The sequence below is a fragment of the Thalia democratica genome, chromosome 2, assembly GCF_965202585.1.
Source record: "Thalia democratica chromosome 2, ktThaDemo2.hap1.1, whole genome shotgun sequence".
NCBI lineage: Eukaryota > Metazoa > Chordata > Thaliacea > Salpida > Salpidae > Thalia > Thalia democratica.
The window spans coordinates 59142971-59165062 of NC_139166.1; the positions used below are offsets into that span (position 1 = coordinate 59142971).

At 28.5% G+C, this 22092-nt stretch overlaps 1 protein-coding gene across 1 annotated transcript; it reads right to left on the reverse strand.

Annotated features, from left to right (window-relative positions):
* Positions 1 to 3918: 3918 nt before the first annotated feature.
* On the reverse strand, positions 3919 to 21732 carry LOC145829561 (mitochondrial ribonuclease P catalytic subunit-like). The gene is made up of 12 exons (XM_082937398.1): positions 21212 to 21732; positions 16755 to 16901; positions 16161 to 16325; positions 13593 to 13799; positions 13338 to 13448; positions 12398 to 12580; positions 10515 to 10671; positions 8693 to 8839; positions 6703 to 6851; positions 5878 to 6085; positions 4455 to 4669; positions 3919 to 4120 (listed from the first exon to the last, which is right to left on the reverse strand). The coding sequence occupies exons 1-11, from the start codon at positions 21703 to 21705 to the stop codon at positions 4469 to 4471; spliced, it is 2169 nt and encodes a 722-aa protein (XP_082793524.1). The 5' UTR covers positions 21706 to 21732; the 3' UTR covers positions 3919 to 4120; positions 4455 to 4468.
* Positions 21733 to 22092: the final 360 nt, after the last annotated feature.

Genomic DNA, 22092 nt, shown 5'->3' on the forward strand with positions numbered 1-22092 from the left:
TTATTTTTTAATGATATTGGTAATTTTGATGACAATAAATGTAATCAATCTTAAAATCGAGTTGATGACTTTAATACATTTTCTAAAAAAATCTTAATTTCAAGTTCGAAAACATCTATTCCTTAAATAAAATAGCCAAATGTTATTATTAAAAAACCGTCGTTTTAAAACTATTTCTTAATTAACTTCAGCTATAAGATTCTTACAGAGATAATAAGTTTATTTTCAAAGCAAAGCCGTTCTACGTGTAGCTTGCTTAAGTACAGAGTTTCTGTGATTTATAATTTTTTGTACTTAAGCCGTTCTAAATATAAAAGTACATAGCATTTATAACAGCAAACTATTGCATCTGTGGTTGCTTGGTACGTTACTTTACTTCTAAAAATTTTAAGTGTAAAAAATTAACTAACAATCCTCAATGTTATTGCTTATTAACTTTTTATGAAAAGCTAAACATATTTTTTTTTGTAAAGTACGTACATGCATAAACGTTAAAAATTAAAACCGTGCTTACATAAATTGTTTTTATCTGTATATAATTGTTTTTAATCTTTTTCTACGGTCTATTAAGATTGAATGTTTGTTTAAATTTAATAAATCAATTATTTGGAACACTTATAGTATAAAGGAAAAAAAAAACATATGTAATTCCTAGTTTCATCTGTTTTAACTTTAATTACCTAAAAAATAGCAGTTGTTGTAAATAATAGTCATTAAATTTTGAAAATTTCAGGATAACTCAGGCTAGTTTGAAATTATTTACAAAACTTAGGATAAGAGTTTTAATAAAAAAAATATTTTAAAATAATAATTGGATTTTCTTAAGTATTTTGAAAAGTTCTGGGTGACTTAAAACAGTTTAAAAGGTCACTCAAGGATTTTTTACTCAAAGAATGGCAACCTTAAAATAAAAGCTACAGCAAAGTTGTTTTTAGGAAAAAAAATTCTACTTAATTTTAGTTGTAGTGTATTTATTTTTATTAAACTTTTATTTTATACAAAATTTTACTTATAAGGATTTTTAACCTTAAGTCAACAAACTAAATTTATTTATAGTTTATGTCAGATTTTCTAATATGGTTTAATAGGGTATTAGTAATTTCTTGTTGTTAGATTAAGTTAAATTTCAAACGGAAGAATGCATACAAACGTATTCATGGTACATTATTAAGTTAATCCTTTTCAAGTGTAGCTGGTTCAAAACTACCAATTAACTTGCAAATACTACTTTGTTATGAATCACATAGGCAACAACTAAAAGGTGTCAAACTTAACTATTCTTTGAAAAATGAAGCTCTTTAAAATGTTTATAAAGAAGTAACTGAACATTATAAAAAGTCTAAAATTGATGTGGTTTTAGTGTATTTTTTAATAACTTCGAAAAGGTACTAGGACCCGCTCGTAATTAGTAAAACGTAGTAGTGAATGCATAGGAATAAAAATAGAGGGAACTATGTCTATTGTAAAAAGATTGTAAGAAGGAAAAAAAAAGCTGGAACAACATTTTCTACCTCAATAGAAAATAACAACATCAAAAAGTATGAAAACTGACATAACAGCTATTCAAAGTCATAATGACAGAGCAAGCATCAATAGAATTGAGAAACGCAAGCAAAAGAAAAGCTAATAAATAAAGTTTTATTTTTTCCAGCAATAGAAAAATTATAAAAATCCCAGATAATAGGCTTCAAAAAATTTAAGTAGCATTGACAAAATTTCTTGCAACAGATTGTTGCAAATTTTGTATAGAATTTAGTAGTTACTTCTGAAATTCGTCAAAAATATTTAATTGTTTGTCGGCGTGATTAAAGAAAAGCTCACAACTGAAATGTGGAGAAAGACCTTACGGTCATCGAGCTGCGCACCATTTGCTTGTAACTAATACTTTGAGCTAACTTCAAGACAACAATGAAAAAAAAAAAACTCAATAAGTAACTATGTATACATTAAAAATGGTAAGACTAATGTTTATTGAACAACAAAGAAGCACTCAAAATATTTGGCCCTAGTACGTGGTGCACGAAAAAATCTTTTGGTTATCGAGTCGTACACCACATGTACGTTTTAACGTCTTGTCCAGGACAAACTAAGCACCTTTTTTGACCCATTACTGCCAATATTGACCATGGAAACCATAGTCTACCATGCACCGTCTCCTCCCCTAGGTTTCAATTTTTACCATCATTTACATTTTTCTTATTGCCCTTTCTACAGGAGCAACCATAAAAATATCTCAAAATTAAATAAGAGGGAAGAGTTGGTAATGTCAGTATACATAAAATATTTAGTATAATTATAATACTGTATGAGCACCATGTATTTTTTTACAATGTCTATATTTTCTAGTATATGTAGGTAGGTAAAAGTTTGTTTAACTGTTTTATAGATTTGTAAACGATTCAGTTTTAATCAATAAAATTTAGTACAAGTAAATGATTGAATTTGTTTAAACTACATAAAATCACTCCTAATGCTGAATAGCTAAACTTAGAAAATTAAAATAATAAAACTTAACAAATATGCTGAAAAACAAACATAAGTATTTTAGTGAGTTAAATAAACTGTTCGTAAACATAAAAATAAATTTTAACAAATAAAACAATCAAAATAAGTAAAAAATATGAAGTTTATACACCTAAATTTAAATTCTCTATCTTCTGAAACAGATAGACACTTAAGATCTTGTAAAACAAATGGTATTAAAAAAATACACCTATTTGTTTAATCACAACGTCAGGCAGGATGAAACAACACTATTAAGTTTTAAATACAATAAACACAAAAAAGAAATAAAACCAACTTATACCTATCTTAGCTCTACTTACACCCAGTTTATGAAACCAACAGCAATCATCCCAAAAAAGTTCAAAAATATAAGATTAACTAATGATATGTAAAGATTAAGCTTGTTAGTTTTCTGATTGTCTTTTAAGTAAATTATCTCACAGGTGCTCATATGATATGATCATAAAAAGCTTGTCAAACTAGCCTTAATTTACATTGGAAATCAACCCTTGCAAAGTTTCACTTGGAGCTGTTACTAGAGCTAAATAGAAGAGCAGTGAAAAAATTTGATGTATTTAAAGTTATTTTAATCAAAAAGTTGAAATTAAAGCCTTTGTTCAAAAAAACCAATAGAGCAAAATTTTAAATGTTTTTTTCTCTGACTAGCTTAAAGCTAATTGTTTGTACCGTCTTTATATGTGATTTGCCACGCACAAAAAGTATAAAAAATTTACAAAACTTTTTTAAGGGTAACATATGCGCCCTAATGCATATCTGAAATAGAATAGTTTTTTTACAATCATACGAAAATTGGAGTTCATACATTTAATTTTATTATAAAAAAATTGTTTGTTTTGAGGCCCTACTGATTTATTTAACTTATCATTAGAATAACTTTTTTAAAATTATTACTTAGATAACCTAATTAATTAAATGATTATAATAAACCTTATTAACTGACTGCTGCTTATAGTCATCCATTTTTTAATTTAATTTTAGATGTGTTATTTATTTAAAAATCTAAATAGAACTAAATTCAAAATACTGAGTAAAAATTGCTAATTATTTAAACTTAATCGTAGCTAATATGCAGATAAAAGCCTTAATTTGATAAAAAAAACAAAAACAAGTAAGTAATTCATTACAACTCTCAGAAAATATTTTTTGACATTATAAAAGATTTTTACAGCTAATTAATTAGAGTAATTATAAATTGAACAAATTATAGACAAAAAACTATAAACACTACTTATCAAGAGCTGGTTTCAGCTTTGAAACTTTTTATACTATTTACCTATTTTCGATAGTACTTTTTTAAATAAAAAAATTATAAAAAACTTAATAACTTGCAAAACTTCAAGGATCAAGTTGTAAAATAAAAACTTCTAAAAATTATAAATAACTTTAAAAATGTAATAAAAAATGATTTATTTAAATACAAGAAAGTATGTTTAGCAAAGTCACACACTGATAAATCTCCATGCTAAAGTATTCAATAACAAAACATTTCCTAAAAAGCCAATAGACTAAATTCAATCAGATAAAATTCACTATAAAAACAGTTCCTCTCGAGAGCTTGGCAGACTTAAAGCACATCTAAACATTCAAACTCAACCTAAAAATAAATTTTGTTTGTTTTGAGGCATGAATTATTAAATTAATTATTATCATTAAATTCTTTCAAGACTGTTCAATGAACACTCAGTTTCAGTCAATCTTGAAAGAATTTAATAAACATAATTACTCCTCTAGAAGTTGAGGTATTTTTATTAGATTTCGAAAAATATCATTATTATTATAATTTAAAACAACTATTTATAGTTTTTACATAGATGTACAACAACAACAAAAGTTATTTACTGACTGTTGCACGTACTGACTGTTTTATTAATTATTGTTATATGGATGTATATAACCATTTATTTTTATGAAATAGTCCAAACACTCACCGTTGCATACACATTCACCCGTACCACTTCTTCATGTTGGCCTGCTTGCTCACCCGGTGCTTGCTCTGGTCGTACACCACCAGCCATATCCTGCTGTCGAAGTTGAACTTGGTCGCGTCGAACTTGTTCGGGTCCTTCACGTACTTGCCGTCGGGACGCGGGATGTGCCACACGCCGTCGTTGTACTGGATGCGGGACTCGACTATGTTGTTTCTCTGTTCAGGGGAATTTTTATTCTAATTAAATACCTTGTTGTACTGAATACGAGACTCGACTATGTTGTTTCTCTGTTAAGGGGGATTTTTTAATTATATACCTCGTTGTACTGGATGCGGGACTCGACATGTTGTTTCTCTGTTAGGGGGATTTTTATTAAATACCTTGTTATATTGGATACGAGACTCGACTATGTTGTTTCACTGTTAAGGGGAATTTTTATTTTAATTAAATACCTTTTTGTACTGGATTCGAGACTCGACTATGTTGTTTCTCTGTTAAGGGGGATTTTTATTTTAATTACCTTGTTGTACTGAATACGAGACTCGACTATGTTGGTTCTCTGTTCAGGGGAAATTTTATTTTTATTAAATACCTTGTTGTACTGACTACGAGACTCGACTATGTTTTTTCTCTGTTAAGGGGAATTTTTTAATGCTCAAGCAAAAATGGAGTATTTCTTTCTATTGCTTAAAACCTGTAATAACTTTAATTTCGATTGAAAACATTAATTGAAAGTTTCTTATAAAAAATCCTTGATTCAACGATGTTGTTTCTCTGTTCAGGGAATGGTATTAAAAACAATTAAAACAGTAAAAGAGAACCTGCTTTTCGTTGTTTATCAACTCGGGGGATTATTTTTGTTATTGTGCTACAGCAATACAGTGAAAACTTCTTAAAAATTAATATTTAGAATTGTTTTAAATTTATACATCATATTCAACATGAACATAAATTTCATAACATACATTTGTCTTTTTTTTTATTAAACTTGTTTATTAACAACTTAGACTTTCTCTGAAAAAAGCTTCCTGCTTTTCACGATGTTGTTTTTCTAACGGGCAACGATTTTTTTTGCTAGGTTTTTGAGATACCAAATGTGGGATAACTATGTACTGACTGTCCAAAAGTTAATTTTCTACTGCATTTAAAATTACGTAAAAAAATATCTTATAAAAAAAGAAAGACTTAACTTATATTTTGTATACAAGTCATAAAAATAAACTGACTTTCTAGCCAGTTTAACGTAACACATGTTCAACTAGAGCAAAATTTTACATCCTCAGTCCAAAAATTTTGCCATTGACAAAATTTTGTTACAAAAAAAAACTTTTTTATGTTCAGCTCAAGTTTTCGCCATTGAAAAAATAAAATTTTTAACAAACAAGACCAACCTACATAAACTCGTACAACAAACGAAACAAACCCCGAGGTAGACGTCGTCCTTCCGCCTCCCCTTGTCCAGCACCGTGATCTGCCTCGACTGCTGGTACTTGTAGAACAGCTTGGCCGCGTCGTGGCCCAGGTTCTCCGTGATGAGCGCCTTGTAGTCGCGGAAGAAGTCGCGCGACACGAAGTAGCAGTTCGGCCCGCTGCAGATGGCCGCGTAGAAGATCAGCGAGTCGTCGTGCATGCTGTGTGTGGGGAAATAACCGGACGTGAGAAAGTTAATTTAGTTGGCAAAAACCAATATGTAATTAAAGAAGATAATGAATATGTTGTATTGTTGTTATAGGGTGTAATATAGTTGAATGCAAAAAATTAAGCAGTCGCGTGCATGTTATGTATGGGGAAATAACCGGATGGGAAAATTATTTAAAAATTTTATAAATTTATATACAGGAATCTATTATGGTATCACACGGTTTCAAGATGGTGAACTTTATTTGTAAAATTTAATATTGCATTGTAGTAAACCTAAAACAAATATACTAGTTTTGATTACTTTAAAAAAAGTGTCAGTTTTACAAAAAAGGCAGGAAAGTTTTTTTTTGATTTAGATAATTGTAGATGTAAAATAAAAATCAATTTACACAGTTTAACTTTTCTTTGGTAACCTAACAAAATTTTCACTTGCAACATGGAATTAAAACTAGATTTAAAATAGGGTATACAATGTAACCAATACCGTATTTTAATTGTTCAAAATGTATGAAACATGTAAAAGTTGTTATTTTAACTGTTTTTTTTTTGTAACGATGTACGCTTTTATTCATGAGGAACACAAAAACAGCGAGCAAAACAAACTGACTCGTTGGGGACGTAGTAGAACTGGACGTTGTGGTTCTTGAACAGGTGCTTGTAGTGGTCCACCACCGAGAACATGTGCTTCTTCAGCGTGACCAGGATGCTGATCTTCTTCGTGCTCCCCCGCTGCAAGATCTCCAGCACTCGGGCCAGCTGCAAAAAAAATGTGTTTTACTGAAGTTTCTTGTCAAGCTTCGTTTGTGTCACGACGTTTCGCGGAAAAACTGCCCTTCAGAAACAAAAGGCTAAAAAAACAATATAGAGCGATGAAATAAACTAAACACAAAAACCTCGTCACTTTTTTCTTTCTTTTCTCTAAACTAAAAAACAAATATCAAATTAAAACATAATAGTGTATTAATGTTTTGTAAAAAATTAAGTTTTACTTGTTGGATTTTTTTTTCACAAATTAACACAAAGCTGGGCTTCAATTTAAGGTTAAGGCCATAGAGGGGCCAACTTTTAAAAATACTAAATATCTTTTTTTTTCTTTTAAACAGTTTACCTCACATTTTTATAAAATATAAAATTTCAGGTAAAAAAAATCCCTTAAAGTTGCATCCTAATAAACTGCATTGCAACACATTTGTTTAAATGTACAATAGGTTCGTTTATTATCAACTTAGATTTAAAATAACAAGGTTTAAAAACTATTGCTTAAAAAATATAGGATAAGATAAAAAATTAATAAACTAGTATTCTTTGCCTCTTTAAATTCATCTTTCTATAAAAATATGTTGTACTCTCAGACTTCGTACCCTCTGATTTAAAAACTAGTTTGAATTGAGAAAAACAAAGCCTTAGCCTACTTCGTCTTTCAAGTTAATTTTTAATGGACAGCTTATTAAACAAGACAATACATTTGCTTAGTATTTTTTAATTAAAAAACTTTCGGAATTAAAAGTGATTATTGAATTATAACTATGTGGTCTAAATTTTACACCCAATTAACCTAAAGTAAAAATAATATTATTGGCATTTGTGGCAGTGGTTCTCAACCTTTTCAAAATCTGTAAACAGCAAATTACTTGAAAATAATTTATGGGCAATAAGACTATAAAATAGACTATAAAAATTTGATTTGTTATAAAAAACACTATTTATTAATGTTTTAAGTGTGTTAATTAAGAATAACGTTTTAAGAACTGTTAACAAATGACATAATTTTTTTTGAGTGTGTTATTAGTCACGTAATAATTCCTTTTATACTAAAAATGCAAAACAAACGTCATTAATAAAACACTTTTCTACCTCACTAAATTCACGTTTAAACAACTAATGCAGAGATGTAAACATAAACTTGACAGTAACAAAAATTAACACTGGCAACTTAACATCAACTTACCCTGTGAAACCCTGGATCGTATCTTTAATGTTTTGAGCGTGTAAATAACAATAATGTGTTAATAGCTGTTAATTTTTGTTACAGCTTGCTTTTTCTGTTACAAGAAGACAAAACAAACGTCATTTATAAAACATTATTTTTACCTTACTAAAATTTCAGAGCGAAGTAAAATAATTTCTGCGCACACTACTGCGCACGAGGGTGTACAAACAGGATTGCCACTTGTTTTTTTCAAATTTTTTTCCATGTTTTCCAAATTTCTTCCAGGTTTTTTAAAGTACACATTATTGAGTCTTTCTTTAGCATAAAGTTAAGTTTAAGGTAAGACACTGTGTTAAAAAGTATAAAATCATTGAAAAGATACTGTAAAGCTACTTTAAATATCTTTTTTAACAAAAAATGTTTTTGATGGTGACAAATTGTTTTTATTCATTTAATAGATATCTTGAGTCAAATCGAAATTTTACTACGAAACATGTGAAAATTGTTAAAATTCCACGTTTTTTTAGTGATTTTTTTTCAAAATTCCAAGTTTTCTTCAAAATTTCTCAAATTCCAGGTTTTTCAAGGTTTCCAGGTAAAGTGGCAACCCTGTACAAAACACCACTGATAGCCACTGAATTGCATACAACATTAACTTGAAACTGACCCTGTGAAAGCCGGGGTCGTACCTCTCCTTGCCCATCAGTCCCTGCCTGACGTTGTGCAGCACCACGTTGAGCCCGTCCACGACCACGTTGAACGGCCCGTTCTTCAGGATGAACTCGAAAAACTGGTGGATGCTCTCCTCGTGAGGCTGCGTGAGTATTTGCGTTTAAAAATATTGCCTTTTTGTACGAGAGATCTGCCTGATCCAATAATTGGGATCCGGCCGGATGCTTTTCAATTTAAGCCCCGGCCGGGTCCGGGGTAGTTTTTTGTGAGACTGTTAGAACTGTTCCTTTTGGATTGTGAGAAACAGGCTGTTTGTGGAATTGTAAAAAAAAACTACAGTTTGCTTTTAAATTTAAGGGCATAGGGGGGGTAAACACCCTTTTTTGGTTTTTTATCATATTTTATATAGTTTTTACTAAGCTACAAGATGCTTTTTACAGATTTTAAAAATTCAAAATAATTTTTGAGATATAGCCGGTCAAAGTCGGAGGCAACAATAGGAACCTTATGGGAGGCGCAAACTAAAACGGCAAATAACTAAAAATCTATCTCCTCCTACGTTTTTTGAGATAACCACCTCAAATTTTCAGGATATGTTCCTTGATATATTAAGAAAATTCTGTCGGAACAGAATTTTAAAAAAATTAAAAAATAAAAATTTTATGACAAAAAAACTAAAAAAAAACTGTTTTTTTTTGTTTGTTTTTTTTTATAAATTTTTTTTTTTTTAATTTAAAAAAAATTCCTTCCGACAGAATTTTATAAACATATCAAGGAACATTTCCTGAAAATTTGAGATAGTTATCTCAAAAAACGTAGGAGAAGATAGATTTTTAGTGAAATAGTCTATTTTTGCTGTTTTAGTTTGCGCCTCCCATAAAGAACCTGTTGTTGCCTCCGACTTTGACCGGCTATATCTCAAAAATTATTTTGAATTTGTTTAATCTGTAAAAAGCATTTTGTAGCTAAGCAAAAACTATATAAAATAAGATAAAAAACCAAAAAAGGGTGTTTACCCCCCCCCCCCCTATGCCTTTAACAATCTGTGATTACAACCTAAAACCTAACAAACAGAAACTGAGTTGAACTACTCTCGCGTTCGTTAGAATTTAAACTGTCGGTAAGGTGTGTTTAAAGAGAAAGTACTGCTAAAATAAAACAAGTCATAGCTAATAGATTGCATAGACAGTTTAAAACTATTATAAGGACAAAAACTCCTTTGTGAATCTTTCAAAATTAATAATTTGAAATTCTTAAATTACTAAAAAAGTTATTTCAATTGCTCTAAATTGAGACTTTTAAAACTAAAAGTAGTACAACCTTTGAAATAAGATTTTTAAGTAGTGTAAACTCGTAGCTAACTTAAGACTAACATCTGTTTTTTTTTCAAAAGATTACTTTTTATTCTATTAAAAACCAATTATTTTATGATAATTTTCATAAAACTAGATTAATTAAATTTAGCTTGGTAATAGGACTTAAATAATTTTTTTACAAACCTAAAAACAATTATACGTAATAGTTCAGAAATGTTTATGTTTTGAAAACCTATGATACGAAAACTTTAAGTCTTCAAATTAGGTACAATAAAAACCTTACTTTAAATCATAAACAACTTAAAAAAAACACTTTAAAATTTAAACATTATGAAAATTGTTTATAGAATATAACTTTTACACCTACAAAAACGAAAGAAAATACAAGACAAACAGCCAATTCAGTTTAAAAAACTTCTAACATAATCAAATTTAAATAACTTAACAAGTACAATTTGAGTAACTAAAATAATCAAAACAACCAAACACAATCAAACTAACGAGGTGCTTTCCCTTCTGCGCGAGCGTCTCCATGTGCACTTTGGTGTAGAGCTTCTTCATGATGGTGATCAGCACAAAGCTCTTCAGCAGGTAGTGCTCCTCATCACCCAGCTCCGACGGGATCAGCGACACTCCCGTCACGGGGCACTCGCATTTCCTGAACAATTACAAATCCTTTACAAATATATATATATTTACTTTTGAATAAAAACAATATGGCAAAATATTTAATTTTAATACTCATCTCCAGTTAGAAAAAGTACACTTTTTTTTACATAAAACACCTTTTAAAAAATCGGTCCAGGGCACAGTTTTGTTTTGTGGTTTTTAAACTTTCATAAAATAAAAAAAACTCGCATTTCCAGAAAAATAAAAAGTTTTTTTACGTAAAAATAGTCAGTCAAAACATTGGTACTGTACACAGTTAGATTGTTTTTTTTTCAAAGGTTTCATTAGATAAATAATCATTCAAAACGTTTTTTTTTAAATCGAAACATTTTTTTGCACAGTCAAAATTCATCTATATTTGCCACTCGCATTTCCTGTTTGAAAAATGAATGTAAAAAAAAATTGTTTTTTGTAAGGAGTCAATATGGGAATATAGAATTACAATTAAGGTTTATCAAAACTTGTAAACTTAGTGTTTTTTGTGTTTTGTATTTGAGTTTACTACTTTGTTTGTCCTTTGCAGCTTTTTTTAACACACGCTGCTTTTTTTACACACAGTCGTAAATAAATTTTACTAAACATATTATAAAAACGAACACTTATAAAGATAAAAAAAGAATCATTGGGCTGACTTAGTTGAATAATTTTTGTCATGAGTTTCAAATAGGTGTTACCTTAATACAAGTCTAGTAATAGTAAATAGCATGTGTGGAAAAACTTAAAGTACAAGTTGTTTAAACATATTGTTCAAGTAGCTGATCTTATAAAATGCTTCTCTTTCTGAATCTGATATCAATAAATAATGACAATAACAGACAATAATGACATATATGTTGTATTATTACTATCATTACATGAGCAGTTTTTTTTAAAGAAACTAAAAACGTTTAAATGGGTTACTTTAAATTAAAGATGAAGTTTATTTAGGTTTATGTTGATTAACTTGTTATATTGGCATACTATTTTTGATATTAAATGTTTTCAAGTGTTTTTATTTATACAAAACTTTGCAACTTAAGTCTAAAATGCTTTGATTTAGACCACAATTTCCGAAACTTTTTTTTCAAAAGGCCCCTTTAAAGAAATTAAAAAAGCTATGGCCCCCTCCACCTAGATTACTCAAAAAACTACCATTAAAACCGCATAAGTCCTTTTTTTTTGCTCTCCATCATCTACTCCAGAATATCTAGTGTAAGTTTCAAATTATGGCCTTGTGCAATATTATACAATATTTTGCACAAAGACACTTTCACACAAATAAATGTAAAGAATAAAAGATCAAAAAGATAAAATATTTATAACATAAAAAAAGAAAAATAAGATACCGACCAAGAAAAAGGGGCAACAGTGACAGTAAAAACAAAACAATAAATAAAAATTATTCGTAAAAAAAACAAGAAATGAAAAACATAAATTAAACTAAATTAATAACAAAAAAGTTATTGACCGAGAGTAAGGGCTAGGGGTAACAGTGGTAGTAATAACTAAATGTATAAAATTTTAAAACTAATAAAAAAACTTTCAAACCGTGCAAAAGTGACCCCTCGTGCAAAATTGACGCCGCGAAAAAGTGTCTTCGTGCAAAGTTACCCTCCGTGCATATTTGACACCTACCCACCATATAAGCGCGTTAAACGAAACTACACAAGGTGTTTTGAGAGTCGATAAAAAAACTCAACTAAAATGTTTTAAACCAAACAGAAAAACCAACAAACTTGATGTCTTGGATGTTGATTTTTTTCACCGCCCAGCTCTCGTTCTCGATCGACTTGAACCACTTTATGGTAGCTTCGGCGTACGTTTCGTTGGCCAGGAAGTACTGCCGCTGCGACAAGATGTTCAGCAGCACCTCCACCACCTGCCTGTTCCGCTTCCACAGCTTCGCATCCCACGAGAAGCTGCAAAAAAGTGGTGTGAACGTCAGGTGTATGTAATATCTTGTACAATAACATTTACATCATAAGATTGCACAATACAAAACATAAATAAACGAAAAGCTGTTTGTTGGAGAATGAACTAGGGTTTTCAACTTGTTTATAACAAATGCACTTCTTTATGTTCTAATGATTGAATAAGTTTAAATTAATATGTAAACAATACTTTTAAATGTTTGCAAGTGAATATTAGCTGTTTGTTGGTGGAAATTTTAGCGTTTTTTTGGGTAATTAAGTATATGATAAATATTACATCCTCATATTGGACAATACAAAACGTAAATAAACGAAAAGCTGTTTGTTGGTGAAAAAAAAAAAGATTTTTGAAGTTGTTTATAAAATCTATTAACAATATTAAAGTATTTTAAATCAAGAACTAAATCCCCAGATTGCATAACAAAAAAAAAAAAAAATTTGATCTGACACACGGTGCTGTTATCCATGCGATTCGGTGGTTCGTTTGATAATAATATTTCATTTCAGGGTAAACAAATTTTGGTTAAATGTTACGCTAGGAAATGATTTTTGTAGTGTTTTAAAAATTCTAAGCAGCTGCAAAAACAGGTGCAAACAAAATCAATGGATCAACAAATTTTGTTGTAACTATTAGAAAAACTATTTAATACACTAAAAACACCAAGTATGTGGTATGGAAAATAAAAACCAAAAATCGTCAGGTTACAAAATACTTTTGAACTCAACGAAAATACTCACAACAAACCTGAACTTCTCCAGTATTTGATTGAAAGTTTCGAAGCTGATTGTTTTCGTAGTGGAGCCCCGCTGAACGAGGCTGTTGATGTAGCTGAGCGCAACTTCCAAATGGTCCTTTCTGTGGCATTTTATGCTTGTTTTAAACTTTTATTAACCTTTAAAAGTTCATTTATTAAATTAGATTTTCATAGACAGCTCACGGTAAACAAAACACAAATCTCATAGCAATTACAAATTTATAACACACAAAGCAAACACTCACCTGAGCGCGTACTGCACCACGTCGTTCTGCACGGCCAGCTTCTGGTGGGTCAGGTGCCGGTGCTTGGTGGTGGCGTCGTCGAACAGCTTCACCGTCGCCACCAGGCCCAGCATGTCGTTGAGAACGTCGTTGGACGAGTGCTTCAGCCCCTTGGCGAACGCGGCAGCCAGGATGGGGGAGATCAGGTCGACTTTGTCGTTGACGATCCTGCGTTCAATTGAAATTTGTCATGATTGTGGCAGCGTTTGGGGATGATTGTTTAATTTTATCAGTTTTAAAGTCTTATAACAGGGTTGCCACTTGTTTTTTTCAAAAACTTTTCCAGGTTTTTCAAATTTCATTTAGGTTTTTAAAAGTAGACATTTTTGGGTCTATTTTTAGTTGAAAGTTAAGTTTAAGGTAGGAATCTGTGTTAAATAATATAAAAGCACTGAAAAGATACTAGTAAGCTACTTTAAATGTGTTTTTTTAATATAAAATGTTTGATGATGAGAAATTTTTTTGTCAATATGATAGATTTTTTGTGTCAAATCGAAATTTTCACTTAGCATGTTAAAACTGTTCAAAATTCCAGGTTTCTTTTGCCTAAATTGTCAAATTCCTGGTAAAGTGGCAACCCTGCTTATAAGTCCTAATTAATCAATTAATTGTTTATTTAGCTTTAATGTTAGTATAAAAATTATTTTTGGGTTTTAATTTTCTACAGGGCTGCCACTAGTTTTTTTCAAAAATTTTTCCATGTTCTCCAAATTTCTTCCAGTTTTTTAAAAGTACACAACTTTGGGTATATTTTTAGTTTTAAGTTAATTTCGATATAAGAAACTGTGTTAAATAGTAACAACTGTAAAGTTATTTTAAATGTATTTTTAAATAAAAAAATTTTTTGATGATGACAAAAAATCTTAATTATATGATAGATTTTTTATTTCAAATCGAAATTTTACTACTGAAAATGTTAAAATTATGAAAAATTCCAGGTTTTTCCAGTTATTTTTCAAAATTTCTCAAATTCCAGGTTTTTCCAGGTTATTTTTTCCTAAATTGTCAAATTCCATGTTTTTCCAGGTAAAGTGGCAACCCTGTTTCCAATCCAGTTTTTGCTCTATATTTTAAATACTTTCTCAATGCACTTTCCATGACTTGTACATATATTTTTTCAGAAAATTCAATTTAAACATTTACGAACTTTTTGAGCAAAACTTAGTTTGCTAGATAAACTTTTGCAAAATAAAAAAACGTAGTAATGTGAAAACATAATAAACGTTTTCAAAAAAGTTTAAAATAAATGGGAGGACTTTGATTTTAAAGCTTTTATACAATAAAGTATGTGGTATTTTTTTTACTATAAGTTAATCGGAAAATCAATTAAGTTTAAACAACTAAAAAATTTCGCACGTTTTTACGAACACTTTTAAATTTTTATTTTATATAATAAAACATTTTGTAACATCACAAAATAATTTACCTGAGAGTACCAACTAAATACAATTTAATTGAAAGTACATTATTTAGTTACACCAATAAATCATTAAAAAAAGATAAACTTTCCTGCTTTATTTAGTTTTAAACACACAAGAAATATTGATTTGTTATTATAACAGCGATTTAGTTTATTATCAAAACGTTGAAATGCCAATCAATTTCTCATCGTATACTAACTGATAGAATAATAACAAAATAAACTTAAGGATTTTAAAGATAATTTTGCATATTATCAAGTAAATAAGATTGATAAACTATTATGTTGGATGTTTTACATTACTTAAGTTTAATACATGTTAAATTTATACAATTATAGTCAGTTATCAACTCTTAAAATAAAACCATTATTACTCATCTTATTTATTTTATAAACTTTTAATTTAAGGTATTTAAAATTGAAATTTTCATGTAATTCTCTGTAATTTTCAAGCATAATTAACTAAACTTTTAAAAAGTACTCAAATTTATGAAAGTTTTATATTTTACGTTTTAAGTTTGTAAAAAAATCATATTATAAACTAGTGATACTAAAAATTGTGAAATATTTTGATAACAACCTTGTATATTGCTTGATAAATTAAATTATTTTTGATCAGTAATTTGAGCAAAAAGTCATTTAAAATATATAATTTTAAAAGATCTTATATACAAAAACTAAAAATTATTGCACTTGTTTTTGATGAAGCCTAGAAAACATTAAATTAAGTATAAAACAAAACTATTAAATCATACTACAGAATAAAAGTAGAAAAAATAATACTCGATTAGTAAAATTTACAGTCAATACCTTAAAAAACAGATAAAGAAAATTATTTACAAATCTGTAAAATAAAACAATAATCTCAAACGGTTGAGGCTAAAACAAATTAAACTTATAATTAGCAAAAAACAATAAACAGCAGGTTTCAAAAACTTTTGTTTACATATAGGAATGCCTATAAACTTAGCAATTATATTATAAACTTTTTTACAGCTTTCTTAACGCGTACTAATTGAATACAACTATAGCAGAACAAAGCTAAATGCTTTTTGAACAACACTGCACATTATCAATTAAACACTACTCATAAAGTATCGTGTTTTAACCTGTAAACCCGTTCGACCTCCGACCAGTCCTGCCTGTCGCAGCAGTGGTACACGTACTTCATGAGGGCCGGTTGGAAGAAGAGGTGGCAGGTGTCGCTGGTCAGCAGGTACTGCAGGTAGGACTGGACCAGGTCCTGCTTGTGCCAATCGTCGCCGTTCCTTATGCTGGAACAATGTTGCAATAATAAAGTTTCTTAGATTTCTTTTCTGGTGTATCAATGTGTATTCTTTTTTATTCAGTTACCGTTTTACTTGCTTACTAGTTATGAATTTTACAGTACTTCAAGCAATGATAGTGAGCTTAAAATAAAAGTTCTGTTGTTTTTTTTTAATTATAGTAATAAATTTTCATAGACAGTTTCTTATGCTGGTAAGAATATTGAGCTATATCAAATTATAGTTTAAATTTTTCATTTCTGCCTGCTTAAATTGTCTTTTTGTTGATATAAAAATATTGAAATATCAATTTTAACTAAACATAAATTACAAATTTATAGTTATCAACTTTTTTTTTAATTAGTAGATAAGAAGAATACTTATAGGCGTTTTACAGTAAAAAATACATGAAAAATAGTTGGTGAGAAATCAACTTACTCTGAGTTTTCACGAGTGAATTTAACGTTGTTGGCAACTAAAAAGTCCATGACACCTTGCAGCTTCATGTTCAAACTGTAAACTGAAGAACCACCCTCACTTCCATATTCCTGGATGATTTCGTCCCATTCACTTGGTTCTTTGAAGCTGAAGTATTTTGATGTAAGTAAACAAGCATTTTTTGCACGAGCAAAGTCACAACATTTATTTAATATATTTTCCACTTAATTAAAAAAATTGTATTGAAAAAACATTACTCATTTGTTTGTTTAAATATTCAAGTTTTATAAGAGCTTAAATTGGCTTTAAGCCTCTGATAGAAGCTTTTAATAACTTGCAGTATAAAGATACCCTTACTTCTGTTTATAAAGCCTTCATTAGTGTTTTATAAGGTGAAAAGACAAAATTAATTCCACCCTCAAAAATATGTCCAATAAAAATCTTAAAACTAAATGTATCATAAAAGTAGATATAAAACAATAATTTATAATAAATTCATACTTTGTCAAATAATAAAATGATATGCTGTTTTATTTCAATTAGTACCAGAGTTAATACTTTTTAGAGGCTAAAAAAGCCAGCTTGGGTAAGCAACAACTAGCTTGAGTTACACCAAGCTAGCTTAAAATTAAATAAATTGAAATTGAAAATTAACAAAAGCCAAAGTTTGAAAAAATAACTTTTAATCAAGCTTAAACACCTAACTAATGACAACGAAAGAACTTAAGTAAAACAATATTTTTAAGAAAACAAGTCTTAAAAATTAGTCTTTATCATAAAAATATCAAAACTAGCCTCAGTGTAGAACAACCCTGTATAAAGATTTAATACTTAATAAGTTTATATTATATATAAACAGAGTACACAAAAGTAAACAACTATATTTAGGGTTACCCCTCTTGAAGTCAAAAAAATCATTACTGGGTGACCTTAAACTTTCTTAAGTCATTCTGATTTTTTAAATTTTTAAAAACTATTTACATTTTCAATTTCAATAAAAATCAAGTTCTTCAAATATTTATTTTGAAAAAAAAAAACAAACTAGCATGACTTATCAAGAGTCATCCTGATGTTTCCAAAACGTTTAAATTGTCCTGAGGTATCCTGTACCAAATTTTATAACACAAAAAAGAACAGTTTTAAAACAACTACCAGTTTGGCCCCATGGGTTTTTTTAACCTTAGAGCTATAATCAAGGTGGTCAACTGTTTTTGAGAAATTTCCTCTAAGTTTTTATAGTACATGTTTTCAGGTCTATTTTCAGTTAAAATTGAGTTCAAGGTAAAAAAAAAACTATGTTAATTAGTATAACAACATTGAAAAGATACTTTAAAGCTACTTCAAGTGCGCTTTTTAACAAAAAAAAAAACTATTTTTATGATATATTTTTTGTATCAAATCAAAATTTTACTACTTAGCATGTACAAATTGTTTAAAATTCTAGATTTACTAGTGATTTTTTCCTAAATTTCAGGATTTTTTATTTTATTTAATTTATCAAATTCTAGGTTTTTTACCCAAAACTTTTAAATTCCAGGTTTTTTTTCAGAATTCCAGGTTTTTTGGCGAACCTGTATAATGCATGAACTTTATGAAGTGATATAAATTGAGTTTGTTTTAAAACACAAGTCAAATTTGTCACAAATCTGCTTGAAACGTGAAGTTGACTATGATGCTTCACTTTGAGGAAATACAATGTTACTAGGAGATTTTAATGCAAAAAATACTAACAAAACGCCATAACTAGAGCAATTTGTTATTAGTACAATATAGAATCAATTTAAAAACATTAAATAGTACTTTATCTAATGAATATTTAATTTCATTATGTTTTGCCTGAGGAAAAAACATTAAAACTTAATTATCAGGTAGTATGTGTTTAAAATTTATTGAAATACCTTTTTATAGGCATATAACTTTTTGAAAACTAAACTATTCATAAATAGTCCATTAAGGGCATAGGGGAGGTCCACCTTGATTTTTACAAATTGATCTTTTTTTATAGAGTTTTATCTAAGCTATCAGACATTTTTAACCGCTTGAAAAAATTCAAAGTAACTTTTGAGATATGAGCAATTAAAGTCGGTGACCTAAATAGGTTCCTAATGAAAAGCGCAAACTAAAACCGTAAAAAAGACTAGTTCACTAATAATCTATCTCATCCTTTATTTTTTAATCAATCAAAGAAAGTGTATTTTTTAATTTCGAAAAGATTGTATGCAGGAATTTTTCTAATTTTGAAAAATAAAATTCTTATTAAAAAAAATACCACCTGTTTTCTTTTTGTTTTTTTGATCTAAAATTTTTAATTTTTACTATTTCAAAAATTCCAGTCTCCTAAACTGTAAAACGAATGTTTCCTGAAAGTTTAAAGTCTCTAGCTCAAAAATTAAGGAGAAGATAGATTTTTTGTGAATTTTTAAACTTTTAAGAAAATTGATTCCGGAAAATTTGAGGTCCATTTGTTTGTATCCAGAAAATTTTTATAAAAAACTACAATATTGCAAAAGTTAAATAAGACTTAAAATTCTATAAAAACTGGCTTGTAGTTTGTACTTCAAGCTTTCATATAAGATCCAATGTAATTTTAGTAAAAAAAAAATTTGACCCCCTATGCCCTTTAATATAGTACTTAGTTTTAAGCTTAGTTACTAATTTCGCATGCATCATTTGATAAAATATACTGCTAGTATATAAAAGTGGACCCTTTTTTGTTTTAATTTTTCAAAAACCACAGATTAACACATATTTGTCATTGCTTGAGACAAACAAAGGCCAGTCTAAGTGACCAAAAATAGCCTTACTTACATCAAACTAGCCAAAATCGCCTGAGTTTATAAGAAAGTTAAAAATAAAATAACTAAGCAAACACTAAAAAAATAGTGATAATCATTTAAAACTATCCTGAAAACATTCAAACTAGGCTTAGTTTTTCAGAAGTTTATAACTAGCTTGGGTTGGTCTAAATTTTAACATTATTTGAACTTAGGCTGATTTATCTGAGTGTGTGGCAACCCTGTAAACATATTAATGTTAATTGAATTTTCTATGGAATTTTTAGGCAGAATATAATCAGTCCCATGCTTCAATCTGCAATAATGAATCTTTTTATCACAATTTAAATTAGTTTCAATAGCTTCAAAATTTTTAACAAAATCTATTAGTATTTTTTGTGTGTCTTGATTCAGACTTCTACATTATGTGTTTTACCTGTTTTCAGGGTATAAGGGAGTAAGGAACTGTTTTTATAGTATTTAAGGTTATTCCATGTTTTGTAGTGATTTTTGAACAAATATTGTTTTTTTTTTTAATTTTTCTCAAAATCCGGTTTTTCCAGGTATATTGTGTTAAAATTGTCAAACTTAAAGTGTTTTGGAAACCCTGTATATTTGTTAAATCTAGAAAATGAACTTAACCTTAGTTTGTATAAAATTCCAAACTATGTACTTACTTAGTTGAAGTTATAAATTTTATCTAATATATTTTCAAATATCATGTTATGATTTTTGATTGTAAATTACTACAAAATTAGTAAAACAAAACTAATGATCCCTTTAAAGTGGCCAATTGTTTTTAGGAAACTTCTTTTAGGTTTGCTCAACTCCTCCCACATTTTTAAATATGTTTTTTAAAGTCCTTGACATAAGGTTGTTTTAAACCCTAGTTACAATTTAAGCTTACTATGTACTTTGTGTTTGATTCTTTAAAAAATACAAGTCACTTTTTTAAAGTATTTTTGGGGATACTTTTTAAGTTATTGGCATAAATATAAATCATATTTTAGTATATACAATGTTAAAATAAAAATAAACATCAACTTTCAAAACAATAAATAAGTACTTTAATTAAAAACAATATATTGATGAGAATATTTATTTCATATGATTTACTAAGATTTTTTTTTTAATTTGCTACATGATAATGTAATACATCAGCAGTTGTGTATTTTGGTAACAATCACTGCGGTCTGATATCAAAAACATATAAATTGGTTTTATCAATATATTTTATGAGCTTTTTCCTTAACTTTACAAAATATATAAGTTCATAAAAAACTTTTGAATAGGAGTCGGCAACATTTTGTGAAAATTTTTTTAATGAGTTTTTTCATTAAAAATAGCTTTTATTTAAAAAGTATTTATTTTTGTTTACACATAAGTTTAAATTCAAGTACTAAACAGCATAGTTTAAATTGCAAAGACCAGTTTAATAGATATTGTTAGACATATATAATAAGTCAAATACTTAAGGATTTTCAGAGACTTTTTAAACACAAAACTATTCAATTTTATAGGTTTTACAATAACTTTTTGTTCAAAAACTTTAAAGTAAACTAAATTCAATGTTTTCTTTGGCCTAATATCTCAAATTATATTTTTTATATGTACTACGGTCACACTTTTGAAAAACACCTTACTTAGTTAATAATTAAAAACAAAATTACTAAACATAGTTACCTGTTTGTGAGTTCAACTACAAAGTAGTCAGCTATTTTCAGACGCTCCATGTCATTATTTTCAGCAAAATCATCACGTACACGATTGACTGTAGCAAGGTGAAAATCATCTATATATGATTTGTCATTTAAGGAAGTTGCTACAATGTTGTCACTAAGTTTTTTGAGATCTTTGTCTGCTATCCTTTCTAGTTGTATGCTGCCATCAATCATAAAATTGTGCCAAACATGCTTAGATATGTGTGAACTGTTTTTGCTTGTCAATACTAGCGCGTGTTTTCGAATTTTTGACGCCCAGTTAAGATGTAAAAACTCCAGGCCTATATTAGCATACAAAACTTTGAAAGAATGAACCCCTTTGGCTTTACTTCTGCCTTCTTGTTTTCTGAAAGATTTCTTTTCATGTGGTGCATAAGCTTTAGTTGGAAACTTTTGCGTGAACCTATTAAAAAACTCAGGCCTTGATGAAGAAAACCTTACACTTCTTTGTAACATTTATCTATTTGTTTATTATTATAAAAGCTAAACACTATATGTTTAAGTTTAAAAATAGATAATCAAGTTTGAAACAATTTAGATATTTTTTGATCTTAACAATTACAGTGTTCAACATTCAAACTATACTTAATAACTCGTTTTGTTATGAGTAGGTAATCATTAACTCTTAATTTTATTTAAAAGCTTACTGAATACGAAAAAAGAAATGCTTAAATAGATATATAAAACTGTTATATGGTACGGTCATCAATTCAAGTACAAAATGTTTTTTTTTGAATAAAATAGTTTTATACAAATTAAAAAAATAAGTTCTAATTCTAACAACTTCAATACATTTTAAAATTTATTCTTAGCCTTGAATTAAGTTTGTTTTCAAACTTGACC

Coding starts and splice junctions, on each gene's coding strand:
- LOC145829561 (XM_082937398.1), bottom strand. CDS start 21,705: ATGTTACAAAGAAGTGTAAGGTTTTCTTCATCAAGGCCTGAGTTTTTT. Junction 12,581..13,337: donor CAAATACTGGAGAAGTTCAG/GTTTGTTGTGAG, acceptor ACTTTTTTGCAG/CTTCTCGTGGGATGCGAAGC. Junction 4,670..5,877: donor AGGACGACGTCTACCTCGGG/GTTTGTTTCGTT, acceptor TCCCCTGAACAG/AGAAACAACATAGTCGAGTC.